Raw genomic sequence first — 14,730 nt, forward strand, 5'->3', positions numbered from 1 at the left:
ATATTGGCACTGTGCAATGTAGTAGCCACTAGCCACATGTGGCTATTGAGCATTTGGAATGTAGCTAGTGTGACTAAGGACTGAAGTTTTAATTAACTAAAATTAAAATACTGTAGCCACACGTGGCTAGTACCCATGGTATTAGTGCAGGAGGTGTCCATGGAGAGATGGAGCTACAGTCTGAGTTGCACAAAGCAGTTTAGTGGTGATCAGACATGAGTTGTGGTTGAAGCCATGGACATGAATGAGATTGTCCAGGTAATATATGTAGAGAGAAGAGGTCCCAGGACTTAATTCTGGGGAACAAACCCCATTTAACAGGTAGGCAAAGAGAGAGGAGTAGAAAGTACTGAGATGATGTCTTAGGTTTCCCAGAAGCAGACCCTGTGATGAGGATTTGTGTGCAAGTGATTTATTTCAAAAGTGCTACCAGGAGAAACCAGTAAGGAAGTGGGAGAAGCAGGGGAGGGAAGGAGGGGAAACCAAGCAAACATGTGATCTCAAGCAGAGAATAGTTCAGCTTGATTCCGCAGGGGAGCTCCAGATGTAAGTCATGCTTCAGATTTGTCTGGAAACAAGGGAGCTGGGCCTTGCATATACCAACGTCCCTCAGCTGTTGACTAAGGGCTACCCCTGGGAGATGTCAACTCCCAGGCACTTCATCAAGGCGAAGCGTCCACTAGCCTGAGGGCATTCCTCAAAACAAAACAAAAAGACCCCTGGAAGTTCTAACTGTTGGAAGAGAAATCACACACCAAAGACCAGGGGGTGTGGGAGTATAGAATGTGTGTGTGTGTGGTGGTGGTGATGGTGGTGGTGGGTGGGTGGGGGTTGGGCAAACACATCACACGTAAATGATAGAAAGGGATCCATGGCACTGCCATTGTCTCCCATAGAAAAACGCTGATGACTAATATTGCTTAGTGACTTTGGGAGTAATTTTGGGGAAATGGTGGAAGCAGAAGCCAAATGGTAGTGGATTGAGGAATGAATGGAAGGTAAAGAAGTGGTAGGAGGAATGTGGAGAGCTGTCCTACACAGTTTGGCCAAAAAGGGAAGGAGAGAGATATGGAGAGTTGTACTTTGAGAGGGTGGAAAGGTTTGCTCATTTATATCCTGAGGGAGACTTGATTATGTCGGAAGTCTAAGGGGAAAGGAGCCAGTAGAAAGGATGGTAATTGAAGGAATGAGATTTGGGGAAGCTGGGAAGGATGGGATCCAAGGTATTAATATGTTAATATGAAAGGGAGAAACACTTCTTCCTCGGGGACAGGGGATGTAATACTCAGGATGCTTTCAGCTACAAGTAATAGAATCCCTCCCCCCAATTTAAGGTAGTTTAAACGTGAACAGAGGGGGAGTTTATTGGTTCACAGAATTGAAAAATCAGAGGTGGAATGACTTTCAGGGTTGGCTGGAGCCAGAGGCTCAAACAATGTCCAACTGAAGTTCATCTCAGTCTCTTAGCTCTGCTTTCCTCTGGACTGTCTTCATTCTCAGGCAGGTTGTCCCCTCATAGGTAGCAAGATGGCCACCAGCAGCTCCAAGCTTACATTCTACCAGCTTAACAATCCTAGCAGAAAAAGATCATAGTTTCCCCAATAGCTCCAGCAAACACAATAGGGTTGAGTCTCATCAGCTCACCTTGGGTCATCCAATTACCAACTGTTGTATAATGAAGAATTTGGTCTTTGTCCCTAGTTTCCTGGCACAGAGCTTTTAAAATACTTGGAATTTCCCAAGTGACAGAAGTGTCTGTTATTCATGAGCCTCTTAGATCACAACTCAGTTTTTGTTAATAAAGTGACTAATGGCAAGCCCCTAGATAGCTAGCTTCAGGGTGGGGGCTGAGCACCAGAAAGACCAACCTGTGATTAGAGGGTTGGGATTTTGAGCCAGTTTGACCTCCGGGAGGGAAGGGGGCTGGAGATCAAGTTTAGTCACATGGCAATGATTTAATCACTCGTGCCTAAGTAATGAAACCCCAATAAAAACTGGACACTGAAGCTCAGTGGGGCTTCCTGGTTGGTGAATACATTGGTGTGCCGAGAGGATGATATGCCCTGATTCTATGGGGAGAAGGCATGGAAGCTCTGCATTTGGACCTTCCCAGACCTCACCCTATATATCTCTTCATTTGACTGTTCTTGACTTGTATCCTTTATTGTAAAACTATAATCATAAGTATAGTGCTTTCCTACATTATGTGAGTTGTTCTAGCAAAATTATCAAACCTGAGGGGGCTCATAGGAAGCTCTGAGATCTGCAGCCAGTTGGTCAGAAGTGCAGATGGCTGGGGGAGTGGGGGCAGGCTTGTGGAGGAGTGAGCCCTTAACTTGTGGGGCCTGTGTCAACTCTGGGCACTTAGGGCCAGAACTGAACTTCACTACAGCAGTTGGGGTTGAAACAGAATACTAACCCTGAACCAACACTTGTGACCATGAGTGGTAGATTATGCTGATTGTTAAACACTGGATCACAGACCCATCATCTGAGATTGGAATGGGCTCAGCTCCAACCAAACTCCATGGGCTGAGCACAGCAGACGGTGGTTCTTCAAAGGAAAACCCGGGTTTCTGACTGGAGGGGAAACAGTTGCTTGTGGGATTCTTCTGGAGGTCATCTTGACCCTCCTCTACCCAAAGAGATGGGGATTTCTCCTATTTTGTCTTCTTTTTTGGGATGTCAAATTCAGTCTTGGCACTTTGGCTGGGGCCTCCTCCACATCATACTCCACTCACTCAGGGCATTCTGACAGCCTGAAGTCCTCCAGCCTCACTGAGGCTCTGCCTCTGAGCCTACACACACCACTTCCCTCACTTCGGTCAGTCTTCCTCCCTCCAGTTTCAGGCTTCAGAGTATGGACTCCTCTAGGAAGCCATGCATGGCCAACCCACCTAGGCTGCCTCTCAAGTGCCTTTTACTTAGTAGCTTTTGTGTGACATTCACAAAGTGTTTCCAGTTGGAATGTTTCCAGTCACATCTGAGTGACATGAGTGTGATCAGAGTTCTGTGTTTGGAGGGGCATCCAGGGCCAGTATGGGGCATGGGGGGACTTGAAGCAGAGGAGACTGGTGCAGTGGTCCAGGAGAGGGCTGATGCCAACCTGTCCAGGGCAGTGCAGTGGGGTTAGTACCAAGGAGAATGTCCAGAGAGATTTCTGAGGAGGCACTGCCAGGCTGGTGGGTGGGGAAAAGAGTGAAGGATGCCCCTGAGCTTCCAATAAGTCTGTTGAGTGGCACCGAGGACAAAGCACTGGGTCCTAGTCCCCAATTTGCTACTAAGTGCTGGCAGCCCAGTATTCATTTCAATTACACTAGACCCCATCCCCTTTTAGAAGTTAGAGCTACAACAAATCTTAGAGATCATATAGTTTAACCTTGTCACTCCATCCCTATTTTATAGATAATAAAGCACAGAACCCAAAAAGTTACAGTGACTCACCTTTATTTTTAAAAGGAATGTGAATACAAACTTTGCTTCCCATTGAAAACATCAGGAAACTTAAGCCCAACACAAAGGCTCAACTGAAATGATTCAACACATAATTCCTTCAACAAATACTTCTTCACCTAAGGGTTAAGCACTGTTCTTATGGTAAAAAATAAGTTCTTATTGTCACAAGCTGGTGAGACAGAAAACAACAACAAACAAGCAAACTAATAAGATAATTTAGGATACTTAGGTGCTATGAAGAAAATCAAAGAGGACCATTGATAAGAGGGTGACTTGGGGGCTACTTCAGATCGAAGAAGTGACATCTGAGGTGGGACCTGGCTGAAAAGGAATAAGCCATGGGGAAAGCTACAGGGAAGAGCATTCCAGGGAGAGGGAAGAACATCTGCAAAGACCCCAAGGTAGAAACAATCGTGGGATGTTTGCAGAACAGGATGGCCAGTGTGGCTGGGAGAGAGTGAGAGGAAAATTGTACTAGATGGGGCCATAGAGGTGGGCAGGGGCCAGATCATGCACCTTGTGGGCCACAGGGAGGAGTCTGGATTATTTTTTTTATATATATAACAGTTTTATTGAGATAGAATTCACCTGCCATACAATTCACCCATTTAAAGTAGGACTTTGGATTTTATTCTAAGTGTAACAAGGAATTGAGGGAGGATTCTTCTTTTTTTTTTCTTTTTAGTGAGGAAGATTAGCCCTGAGCTAACATCTGTTGCCAATCCTCCAATCCTCAGCCAATCCTTTTGCCGAGGAAGATCGGCCTGGGCTAACATCTGTGCCCATCTTCCACCACCTTATATGCGGGACGCCTGCCACAGCATGGCTCCATGAGCAGTGCCTAGGTCTGTGCCCAGGATCAGAACCCGGGAACCCCAGGCCACCAAAGTGGAGCACACAAACTTAACCACTACACCACTGGGCCAGCCCCAGAGGGAGGATTAATTTCTGATTCCCGTTTTAAAGATGGATCTGGCTGCTGTGTGGAGGATGGATTTGACAGGTATTGAGAATAAGAACAGAAGGTGAGAGACCCATTGGAGAGGTTTGTGAGGTAACCTAGATGAGAGACAATCCCAGACTGAACCACAGTGTCAACAGTGGAGACAGAGAGAAGTGGTCACATGTGAGATATATGTTGGAGAGGGAACCACCAGGCCCGGGTAATGGGTTAGATGTAGGGGTGAGGGGAAAGGAGAAAGGTGGTGCTGTTTATTCAGACGTGTAGGGAGAGTGTGGGAGAAAACGAAGAGTCCTATTTTGGATATGTTAAGTCTGTGGCACAACGGTGGTGGCACCCTTCAGTGTGAAAGGCTCATTAATAGTTCAAGGGCAAACGTTCACAGAGGCCTAGGTGGCCAGGCACAGAGGATACAGAGATAAAGGGAGCCCAGTCCCGGCCCTACTCAAATCACTGTCTCAGACAAGTGCAACCAAGAAACACGTCTCAGGGGACCAAGTGCTGTGAGACAGAATCAGTTAGGATGTATCTGGCAGGAAATAACAGACAATTCTGACACAGTCTGGCTTAAACAATAAGGACATTCGTCATCACACACTACAAGGAGTCCAGTCTTCTAAAATCCTCTTTGCTTTGTCCTCTTCTGGATTTTGGCTTCATCATCAACTGGGAGCAAGATGTGCACAGTAGTTCCAGGCTTCCCATCCAGACCCAGCAACATTCAGAGTCAGAATGAGGTCCAGCTCTTTGGTGTCCCCTTCTTCCTCTTTTTTTTTTTTTTTTTTTTGGTGAGGAAGATTCGCCCTGAGCTAACATCTGTGCCAGTCTTCCTCTATTTTGTATATGCGTTGCTGCCTCAGCACAGCTGATGGGTGGTGTAGGTCTGCGACTGGGATCCGAACCTGCGAACCCAGGCTGCTGAAGTGGAGCATGCCGAACTTAACCACTACATCACAGGGCTGTCTCCAGGTGTCTCCTTCTTAAGAGTGAGGGACCCTTTCCTGGAAGCCCCCCTAAGCAGATCTCTTACCAATTATTGGCCCCAAAGGAGTCACACATCTAACCCTAAACAAACCCTCTGGCAAGGAGAATAGGACCACCAGAAGTGGACTAGACCTGTCAGGATTTATTCCTAGAACTTGGGAAAGGGCCACCCTGAACAAATCAGGGCCCTGCCTGCAGGAAGATGGAAAAATGGCTGTTCCGCAGGAGCTCAAAGTGTCTGCCACACAGGAGAATGAACAGACTGCTGGGGGAGGGGGGGTGGGCAGAAGGCCATTTGATTTTTTTTTTTTTTAAAGATTTTATTTATTTATTTTTTTCCCCCAAAGCCCCAGTAGATAGTTGTATGTCATAGCTGCACATCCTTCTAGTTGCTGTATGTGGGACGTGGCCTCAGCATGGCTGGAGAAGCTGTGCGTCGGTGTGTGCCCGGGATCCGAACCCCGGCCGCCAGCAGCGGAGCACGCGCACTTAACCGCTAAGCCACGGGGCCGGCCCATGGGCCATTTGATTTTAAGAGCATCTTTTTTTAAGAGTTCAAGATTCTGCAGAGAACTTTTTTTATTTTAACCGTAATCACATAAATGTTTGAAAGAGAGAAAAATCTCTTTTTCTAAGCAAATTCACAACCTCCTGAAGTTAGGACTGTTGTCGACTTCCTTTGTCCCCACCCCCAACTCCCACCTTGTACACATGCTATTTTTCTATAGTAGCCAGCCTTCCTTCTTCATTTAACACTGCTCACAAGCATTTTCACAGGTGGTTGGCTCCCCTTGTCTCCGCAACTCTGAGTCCACCCCGTTAAGATTTCATCTAGCAGCTATGCCAAAATTCATGCTACCATATCCAGATACTGGGCACTTGTGTTCATTCCGCTGTTTCACTGTGATATTGATCACAGGCACGGCTGGACATACGGGGAAATTTCCTGCCATCAGTCCTGCTCCCCAACATCAAAAGTTAGAACACATCTCTCAGCCTCCTCTGTTACAAGGACATATGATGATCCAGGCTTCTCCAATCAGACACACCCATGTGATACTTTGAATGTGCCCAGCTTTGGGGGCAGGGGGAGAGAGAAAGTCATTTTCTTGATGCAGAAGTGGCTTCAGTGGGCCGGCCCTGTGGCTTGGTGGTTAAGTGCGCGCGCTGCAATGCTGGTGGCCCGGGTTCGGATCCCGGGTGCGCATCGAGGCGCCACTTCTCCGTCCATCCTGAGGCCGAGTCCCACATGCCGCAACTAGAAGGATGTGCAGCTATGACATACAACTATCTGCTGGGGCTTTGGGGGGAAAAAATAAAATAAATAAAATCTTTAAAAAAAAAAAAAAAAAAAAGAAGTGGCTTCAGTGCCACTTCAGTATCTGCTGCAGACAAGTCTACATCCTGGCATTCAGTGTTTGGTGGCAGTGGAGGTAGCAGCAGTTTTCTTAACAGGTCAGATCAGTTCTATGGCTTGGGAGCTATTTCTCCAGCTCGCCCCACAATTCTGTAAGCTGCCTAACACCCTTAAACAAATCCCTCTTCTGCTTAAACCGGCCAATGTAACATCTGTTATCTGTAAATCGAGACTTCTGACTATTACAGAGCTACAGTCAACAGCTCTACCAAAAATTTTCTCCCTTTGGACTCTTTTCTGAGCACTGTGTTTCTCAAATTTCAGTCATTCATGTCCTCCTAAATTTGCCAAATACTCATACCACCCATAATATTATCTACCAAATATTGTTTTTTAAATTGATTAAATTTTTTTTTTTTTTTAAAGATTTTATTTATTTTATTTTTCCCCCCAAAGCCCCAGTGGATAGTTGTATGTCGTAGCTGCACATCCTTCTAGTTGCTGTATGCGGGACTCGGCCTCAGGATGAACGGAGAAGTGGTGCCTCGATGCGCACCCGGGATCCGAACCCGGGCCACCAGCATCGCAGCGCGCGCACTTAACCACCAAGCCACAGGGCCGGCCCAAAATTGATTAATTTTTAAACTCAGTATTTACTATGCCAGTCTTTTTTTTTTTTCAAACTAATACACATTAACATAAATACAGCATCACTAAAATAGAATGCATTAGTTCAAGTACCACCCCAAAAAATCTCACATCCTGGTAGTGGCCAATAGTGTCTTAGGATGAATTCCCAGGAGTGGAATGACTGAGGTGCAGGGTAGGGACAACAAAAACCCTTTTATACTGTACTAGCCCTTCCTATGCAGAACTGATGGACTTGAGAGCCAGGAGGACAGAAGTCTTAGCAAGTTCCTCATTTTATCTGAGCAGCAAAATGACAGTTAAATTATAGTACAGTGCAGTGGTTAAGTGCACACTTTTTTGGAGTTTAGCTGTGTTGGGTTCCTTAATCATCTTGATGCTCGATTTTCTCACCTGTAAAACGGGGGAAATAATGGCTCCTACCACACAAGATAACATGGGGAGCATGGAATGTGAATCAACATGAAGCATTTGCACAATGCCTGATCCATAAAAAGCTCTAGTTCTGAGTTTCCCAAACTCCTCTGAGCTTAAGAAGGGGGTGTGTGTGTGTGTGTGTGTGTGTGTGTGTGTGTGTGTGTGTTATACATAAATACAGTTTCCCTGTCTGTGCCCAGGCCCTACTGAATCATAGTCTCCAAGGGAGGAATTAGGAAATCTATTTGAAACAAAAACCCATTGAGTCTTAGGATTTGATGAGTTTCGGAAAACACTAATCAGGGTTAAGCAGCTGCTATTAATCCCAGGGTGATGAGATGATGGATGTTAAAGTTAAAGGTCACTTACTATCCTTGCACTCATTTCACTCAGTCAACAGACATTTATAGAGCACTAATTGGGTGCCCTGCCCTGTGTTGGGTGCTAGGGACACAGCAGGAACAAGAAAAACTCAGGCTGCCCTTAAAGCCAGTCAAGGCTGGTCCCTCACCCTCGGTGTCATCTGTAAACTGGGTAAGTGGGTAGGGCAATCCTCAAGGGAATTACTCCCTAGGCTGCTGAGGGGCTACAGGGGTGGACGGCAAAGCTTTGTCCCCGCAGGCTGTGAGCCAAGAGGGCGGGTATTTGACGGTCAAGGACTGTGGGACCTAGAGGCCCCAGGACCCCCCATTCCTGCCTCCCGTCCAGCCCATTTCCTCTCAGAGCCAGACATCAAGATCTCCCTATGAAGGAGATACTACTATTTTCATCTTACAGATAAGAAAACAGGCTCAGTGAAGAGATGGGTCACACGTGAGCCCCACTCCACAGGGCGCCCAGGACCGTCTTCCTCAGCTTGGCCGCAGAGCCTGGTCCTACCTCCAGCTGCGGCACAAAAGCCACCAGATCTCTCGCCAGGCTCGCGCAGTGGGGTGGACTCCAGGGCGTTCGGGGCCAGGACGTTCCTGAGCAGACCGCGCCGGGGCCGCCGCCTCTGCCTCCCGGAGGCCGGCAACCTCCCTCCGCACACGACCTAGCCTATCTGCCTCCCACGCTAAGCGCAAACCCAGCCCGCCGCCCTGGGAACTACAACGCCCATGAGCCTTCATGGCGTGGTGCATTATGGGACGCTCCACGTCTCCCCGGCGCCGCAAGGGAAAACTGCGTCGCCACCGTCGACCCGTAACGCCCGCGTGCGTCGTAGACACCTTCTCCACCCTTTCTCACTCTCGAGACACGGGCACCTTCCTTGACGTCTTCCGTCCTGCGCCCGGAAGTCGGCGGAGATGGCCATAAAAACTAATGGCTAGAGGGGCCCAGACTTACCCTCCCGGCCCTCACTTCCGCCGGAAGTCACCTACAGACGCAATTGCCCTTTCCTTGTTGCACGCGCGGGCATTTGGCACCCGGTACCCGGTATTCGGGGCGCGAGTACGACCACAATGGCGGCCACCACCCTGCTGCGCGCGCCTCTCTTCAGCGGTGAGGGGGCGAGAAGGGCGATGTGGGGGTCGTCGGGAGTGGCCGGGCTTGGACCCGCGTCCTAACTCCAAGCCTCTGCCCCGGCAGGTCTCGGCGCCGGCCCCGCCCCAGTACTGCAGGGTCTCTTGCGGCCGCTGAAGGCCCCAGCACTGTCCCACTTGTGTCGCGGCCTGGCCGTGGAGGCCAAGAAGACCTATGTGCGCGACAAGCCCCATGTGAACGTGGGTACCATCGGCCATGTGGACCATGGCAAGACCACACTGACTGCAGCCATCACGAAAAGTAAGCGGAGTTGGGGTGGGGCTTCCGGCAGCACCCGCTCTGCTGGAGGGATCTGGAGCCAGGGAGATGGGGCCAGCAGAGTGGCTGCTGGAGGTGTTTAGTGTGGTCCCGGGAGCCAGAACTCGCGCGGGCGGTGGGTTGGAAGATGCAGGAGACAGATTTTCCCTGAACATGAAGAACTTTGTGATGCATAAATCGGGGACCCCGAATGGCTTCCTCCGAGCCGTCGCCAGTGCCCTGTAAGCAGAGACTTTACCCTAGGGAAGAAGCAAGGCTGGACCTTGAGGCCTTTTAACGTTTTTTCCAGACTCGAACTTACCTCTGCCGGAGGAGTTGAGGGAGGGGGTCATGGAAGCTTTATTCTCTCAGGCTGTCCTTTGTTTAGGTGGGAAGGACCCAAGGCTGTGGCCTGGCCCTTGCCTCTACCTCTGGAACTTTAGCTGAAAGGTGTGTTCTCTTCCCTACCTTAGTTTTAGCGGAGGGAGGTGGAGCCAAGTTTAAGAAATACGAGGAGATTGACAATGCCCCAGAGGAGCGGGCCCGTGGTATCACAATCAATGCGGCCCATGTGGAGTATAGCACTGCTGCCCGCCACTATGCCCACACAGACTGCCCGGGTCATGCCGATTACGTTAAGGTGAGAGGTTGCTGGGGACAGGGCCAGGAGCTGCCTCCTGTCAGGAAAAATGTTAGGCTTGTGGGGAGGAGGTTAAGATACTCAAGATGAATGGGTTTAGGATCATGGATTTGTGGGCATGGCCAAAGTGGGTGGTGAAGAGATGGCAGAGAAAGGTGGGCCTCAGTTCCTAACTGCTATGCTTGGCTAGATGGATGTGGAGCTGAGGAGGTCGTTGAACTAGGCTGTTTCTTCTGCTCCCTCTACCAGAATATGATCACAGGTACTGCACCCCTCGACGGTTGCATCCTGGTGGTGGCAGCCAATGATGGCCCCATGCCCCAGACCCGAGAGCACTTACTACTGGCCAAACAGGTACTCAGAGCCTGGGTAAGGGTGAAGAGAGGACGATTGGGGAGTTGGGCCGCTCAGGACACCATCTCTGTCTCTCTCCCGTCTACAGATTGGAGTAGAGCATGTTGTGGTGTATGTGAACAAGGCAGATGCTGTCCAGGACTCTGAGATGGTGGAGCTAGTAGAGCTGGAGATCCGGGAACTGCTCACTGAGTTTGGCTACAAAGGGGAGGAGACCCCTGTCATCATAGGCTCTGCCCTCTGTGCCCTTGAGGTGAACGCAGGGTTAGGCAGGGGCTGATGTTGGCAGAGGATGGGGCTGGATGGGCATCCAGAGCTCTGCTCTGAGTCAGGGGAGTGACTCTTGGTAAGTAAGAGAGCAGAATGGAAATTTGAGTCTTGTCACCTCCCCCCATAGCAACGTGACCCTGAGCTAGGCGTGAAGTCTGTGCAGAAGCTGCTGGATGCTGTGGACACTTATATCCCAGTGCCCACCCGGGACCTGGAGAAGCCTTTCCTGCTGCCTATAGAGTCAGTTTACTCTATTCCTGGTGAGGACTGCACTCATTGGCACTCCCTCCCCCCTACCAATAGCCTCCCCAGAGTCCCTGATGTCCTGTCCTGTTCTCTCCCAGGCCGGGGCACAGTGGTGACAGGTACACTAGAGCGTGGCATTTTGAAGAAGGGAGATGAGTGTGAGTTCCTGGGACATAGCAAGAACATTCGCACTGTGGTAACAGGTATAGGAAGCAAGCCTTGGGATGCGGGAGCTGGCTCCACGATCACCTTGCAGATCCCGTCTCTTTACCCCAGGTCTTCCACCCTTGTTTCTTCTCCTCCTTCTTAGGCATTGAGATGTTCCATAAGAGCCTGGAGAGGGCAGAGGCAGGTGACAACCTCGGGGCCCTGGTCCGAGGCTTGAAGCGCGAGGACTTGAGGCGAGGCCTGGTCATGGCCAAGCCAGGTTCCATCCAACCCAACCAGAAGGTGGAGGCACAGGTGAGGGCTCCAAGTGATGGTGGGCAGGGCTGAGCCAAACTGTCCCCTGCAGAGGGGCATTGCTTCCAGCCAAGCCCAGCTCCACCCTCATTGCTCTTTCTCTTTCAGGTTTACATCCTCAGCAAGGAGGAGGGTGGCCGCCACAAGCCCTTCGTATCCCACTTCATGCCTGTCATGTTTTCCCTGACTTGGGACATGGCCTGTCGTGTCATCTTGCCTCCAGGGAAGGTATGGTGGGTATAGGGAATGTGATGGAGTAGAAGGAGCACTCGTCATTATCAGCTCTGCCTCACAGTTCCACAGATGTGACTTGGGTGACTTTTCCTTGGGTGAAGAGAGGCTGGCTGATGATGTAGATGAAACTAGTGATGGAAGGATCTGGACCAGTGGATTTAGGGGGAGTGAGTTCTCATCCAGTATTCCTTGGGTTGAAGTAGGTTACACTTAGCTATACTAACTAGCATTTACCCACAGAAAGATTTCCCAGAAAAGGGTTCCTCTTGTTGAGAGTTTCACTATATGTAAGGGCTCAGAGAAGTCCTGTGACTGAGAAACCTGCATAACTCACAATTTCCTCAACGTTTTTTCTCAAGAAGGTACCTTATGAACACTGATCACTGGTCCTTTTCTGTCTTTGTACATGCTGTTTGCATCTGCCTGACAGCTGGGATGAGGCTGTCCCCAGAAAGAATCACCCTGCTGCATTTTCTCCTCAGTTTTAATCTCCTTGATAGCCAGCAAACAGTTGGAGTGAAGACACACTGAAGGCCATGTGTGATCCCTGTCTCTGCCCCCTCCAGGAGCTCGCCATGCCTGGGGAGGATCTGAAGCTCAGCCTAATCTTACGGCAGCCAATGATCTTAGAAAAAGGCCAGCGTTTCACCCTGCGAGATGGCAACCGGACCATCGGCACCGGTCTTGTCACTGACACGCCAGCCATGACTGAGGAGGACAAGAACATCAAGTGGAGTTGAGTCTGGACCTCTGCTCAGGCTCTCGCGTTCAAAGCTGCACTGGTCCGTGTTCTCTCCTGGTGCGCCCCTTCCCAGGGCACAGGCTGCAACCCAGCAGAGTGCAGCCAGACTGAGACTTTCCCTGGGCAGACGGGGCCATGTGGCCTGCCAGGTGAGGTAGGTCAATAAACTGTTCTGTGAATAGTAAGCTAGCCTGTGTCCCATGTCCTTTGTGGAAGTTGGAGAGGATGGGGCAGTATAAAAATGGAGCTGAAGCCCAGGACAGATGAGCTTGTGAGATATCCCTGAGTTTGCCTCTGTGGTACAGGCTGGAAAAGCTCTGGTCTTAAAGCTCTCTGTCGGCACTGCTGTAACACTTGAGAAAGGCACAGAAGCCAAAGGAGAAAATCAGTTTAGTGAGCTTTGTGTGATTGCCTAGCAAAACGCTACAGGAGGATATTGCTGGATATTAGTTGGGGTCAGCATGGGCTCAGCTCAGGTGCCAAACCCACCTCATTTCCTCTGAGTAGTTACTAGGCTGTTAACGTCTAGCTAAGAGCCTTGTTTAAGCTCTGTGATACTGGGGACTATATCTTCCCTGTGAACCAGCACATAAAGAGGTACTTGACAAATACATAATATGTGTGCTTGATGGGTAATCACTGCTGTGTCACCAATTCAGACGCAGGAGCGAGAAGTTACATGATGAAGGTTTCATTTTCAGCATTTACTGAGACTTAAAATTAAGAAAAAGGCTGTTTATCAAATATGCAGGGAGTGAAATGCTGACTTTTAAAAACTTGAAATGACTGGCGAGGATGCTTACCCCAAATGAAAAAGGTAACATTCAGCAGGATTAACAGACACCCCTCTCACTCTTGGATCCTGACAGAGGAGTATATTTGGGACAGACAACCCACTGATGAGCAGCTCAGAGACATGAGGCTCTTGGGCCCAACCAGAGGGCCATCTTGAGAAACTCAGAATCTGACCTGTGACCCCAGAGCAGAGACAGAGAAGCAGGTTTGGCTTGAGGGAAGGACATAAGAACAACTTCACAAAAAAGTACTAACAATAGAGTCGATTTAGTTGTTCTACCCTCCTCAGTGTCCAAGGGGAGGCCAAAAGGTTTCACAGGGAGTTACCTGACTGGATGAAGGCTAAGTTCCCTTCCAACTTTGAGATTTCTGCTCTCAGGAATAAGATGATAAATTATAACCTGCAGTCCTTCCATAAAGCATCAAAAGTAACACCTGCAATTACATCTCTCATGGTATTAAAGATCTATCTCTCCATCTGCACCTGAAACATCCTGAGCCTAGCTGAAAGCTGCCCTGCTCCTGCTTCATCACTACCCCTCAACCCCAACTGACATCCCCCAAGAGGGCTCTTTCCCTTGGGACCCCAAACCACCCCTTTTTAGCAGTCAGTTAGCTGCTATAGATAACCCCGTTTCTCACTTTTCTTTACATACCTTTCCCCCTCCGCCCCCAACCCTATGTCTGCCAATTACCAGATTTCAGATCCACACACTCTGGGAATTCTTCCCCAATATCTAACCTTCATTATTCCTGCCCTGGTCTCAGCCAATTTTCTCTGGCTTTGGTCTGAGCTAAGATACCCCTGCCTACCATGGAGCACCAGTCCCATCCTCACAATCCTCTAAGGAGGAAATTATTTCCGTTTTACAGACAAGAAAACCAAGGCCAGGTCACAGAGCAAGAATTCCAAACTGCTGCCTTGAACAAAGGAAAAAAAACAAACCCTCCTCTGAAGCCTGTTATTTCTACATCGCATGCTCTTCTGGCCCCGTCAATAACCCCGAGTTTAGCTCCTGCTCCCTTAACCTGGCTCCTCAAGCCAGCCCTCTCCCCTCTTCTCCCACAAGCAGCTTCACCTTCACAGCTCTCACCCAAGACCTCTCAGCTGTGCACCATTCAGGCCTTTCCCTCCAGCACTCAAGCAATTTTCAGTGTAAAGAGAGAGACATAATTCATCAAGTATTTATATTAGAAATGAAAACTTCAAATCACACCTCAAGATGAGGCCGATTTTGAGGTGAGAAAACAAGTCACTGGGAGGTTGGGTGACCTGTGCAGTAGTCAGAGCCAGAAGGGCAACATCTCTGGACCATGCTCCCACCCTGCCCCATCTTGGGAACCATGATAAGACTGCCAGCTAAGATCTTACTCTATTCTCCAAAGAGGAAACTATAGGCAGG

The 14,730-nt window shown here is 49.3% G+C and overlaps 1 protein-coding gene across 1 annotated transcript; it reads left to right on the forward strand.

The window, feature by feature from the left end:
* Positions 1-9,141: 9,141 nt before the first annotated feature.
* On the forward strand, positions 9,142-12,717 carry TUFM (Tu translation elongation factor, mitochondrial). The gene is made up of 10 exons (XM_004439371.3): positions 9,142-9,305; positions 9,393-9,587; positions 10,058-10,224; positions 10,474-10,578; positions 10,667-10,831; positions 10,976-11,108; positions 11,193-11,297; positions 11,405-11,556; positions 11,665-11,784; positions 12,357-12,717. Exons 1-10 carry the CDS (start codon positions 9,266-9,268, stop codon positions 12,528-12,530), a joined length of 1,356 nt encoding a protein of 451 aa, XP_004439428.1. The 5' UTR covers positions 9,142-9,265; the 3' UTR covers positions 12,531-12,717.
* Positions 12,718-14,730: the final 2,013 nt, after the last annotated feature.

The sequence above is a fragment of the Ceratotherium simum genome, chromosome 26, assembly GCF_057802395.1.
Source record: "Ceratotherium simum simum isolate JZ-2026a chromosome 26, ASM5780239v1, whole genome shotgun sequence".
Lineage (NCBI taxonomy): Eukaryota > Metazoa > Chordata > Mammalia > Perissodactyla > Rhinocerotidae > Ceratotherium > Ceratotherium simum.

Bases quoted from the DNA above. Each gene is read 5' to 3' on its own strand.
- TUFM (XM_004439371.3), top strand. From the start codon at position 9,266: ATGGCGGCCACCACCCTGCTGCGCGCGCCTCTCTTCAGCG. The intron at 9,306-9,392 runs GTGAGGGGGCGA...CTGCCCCGGCAG, and splicing joins GCGCGCGCCTCTCTTCAGCG to GTCTCGGCGCCGGCCCCGCC. The intron at 10,832-10,975 runs GTGAACGCAGGG...CTCCCCCCATAG, and splicing joins CTGCCCTCTGTGCCCTTGAG to CAACGTGACCCTGAGCTAGG.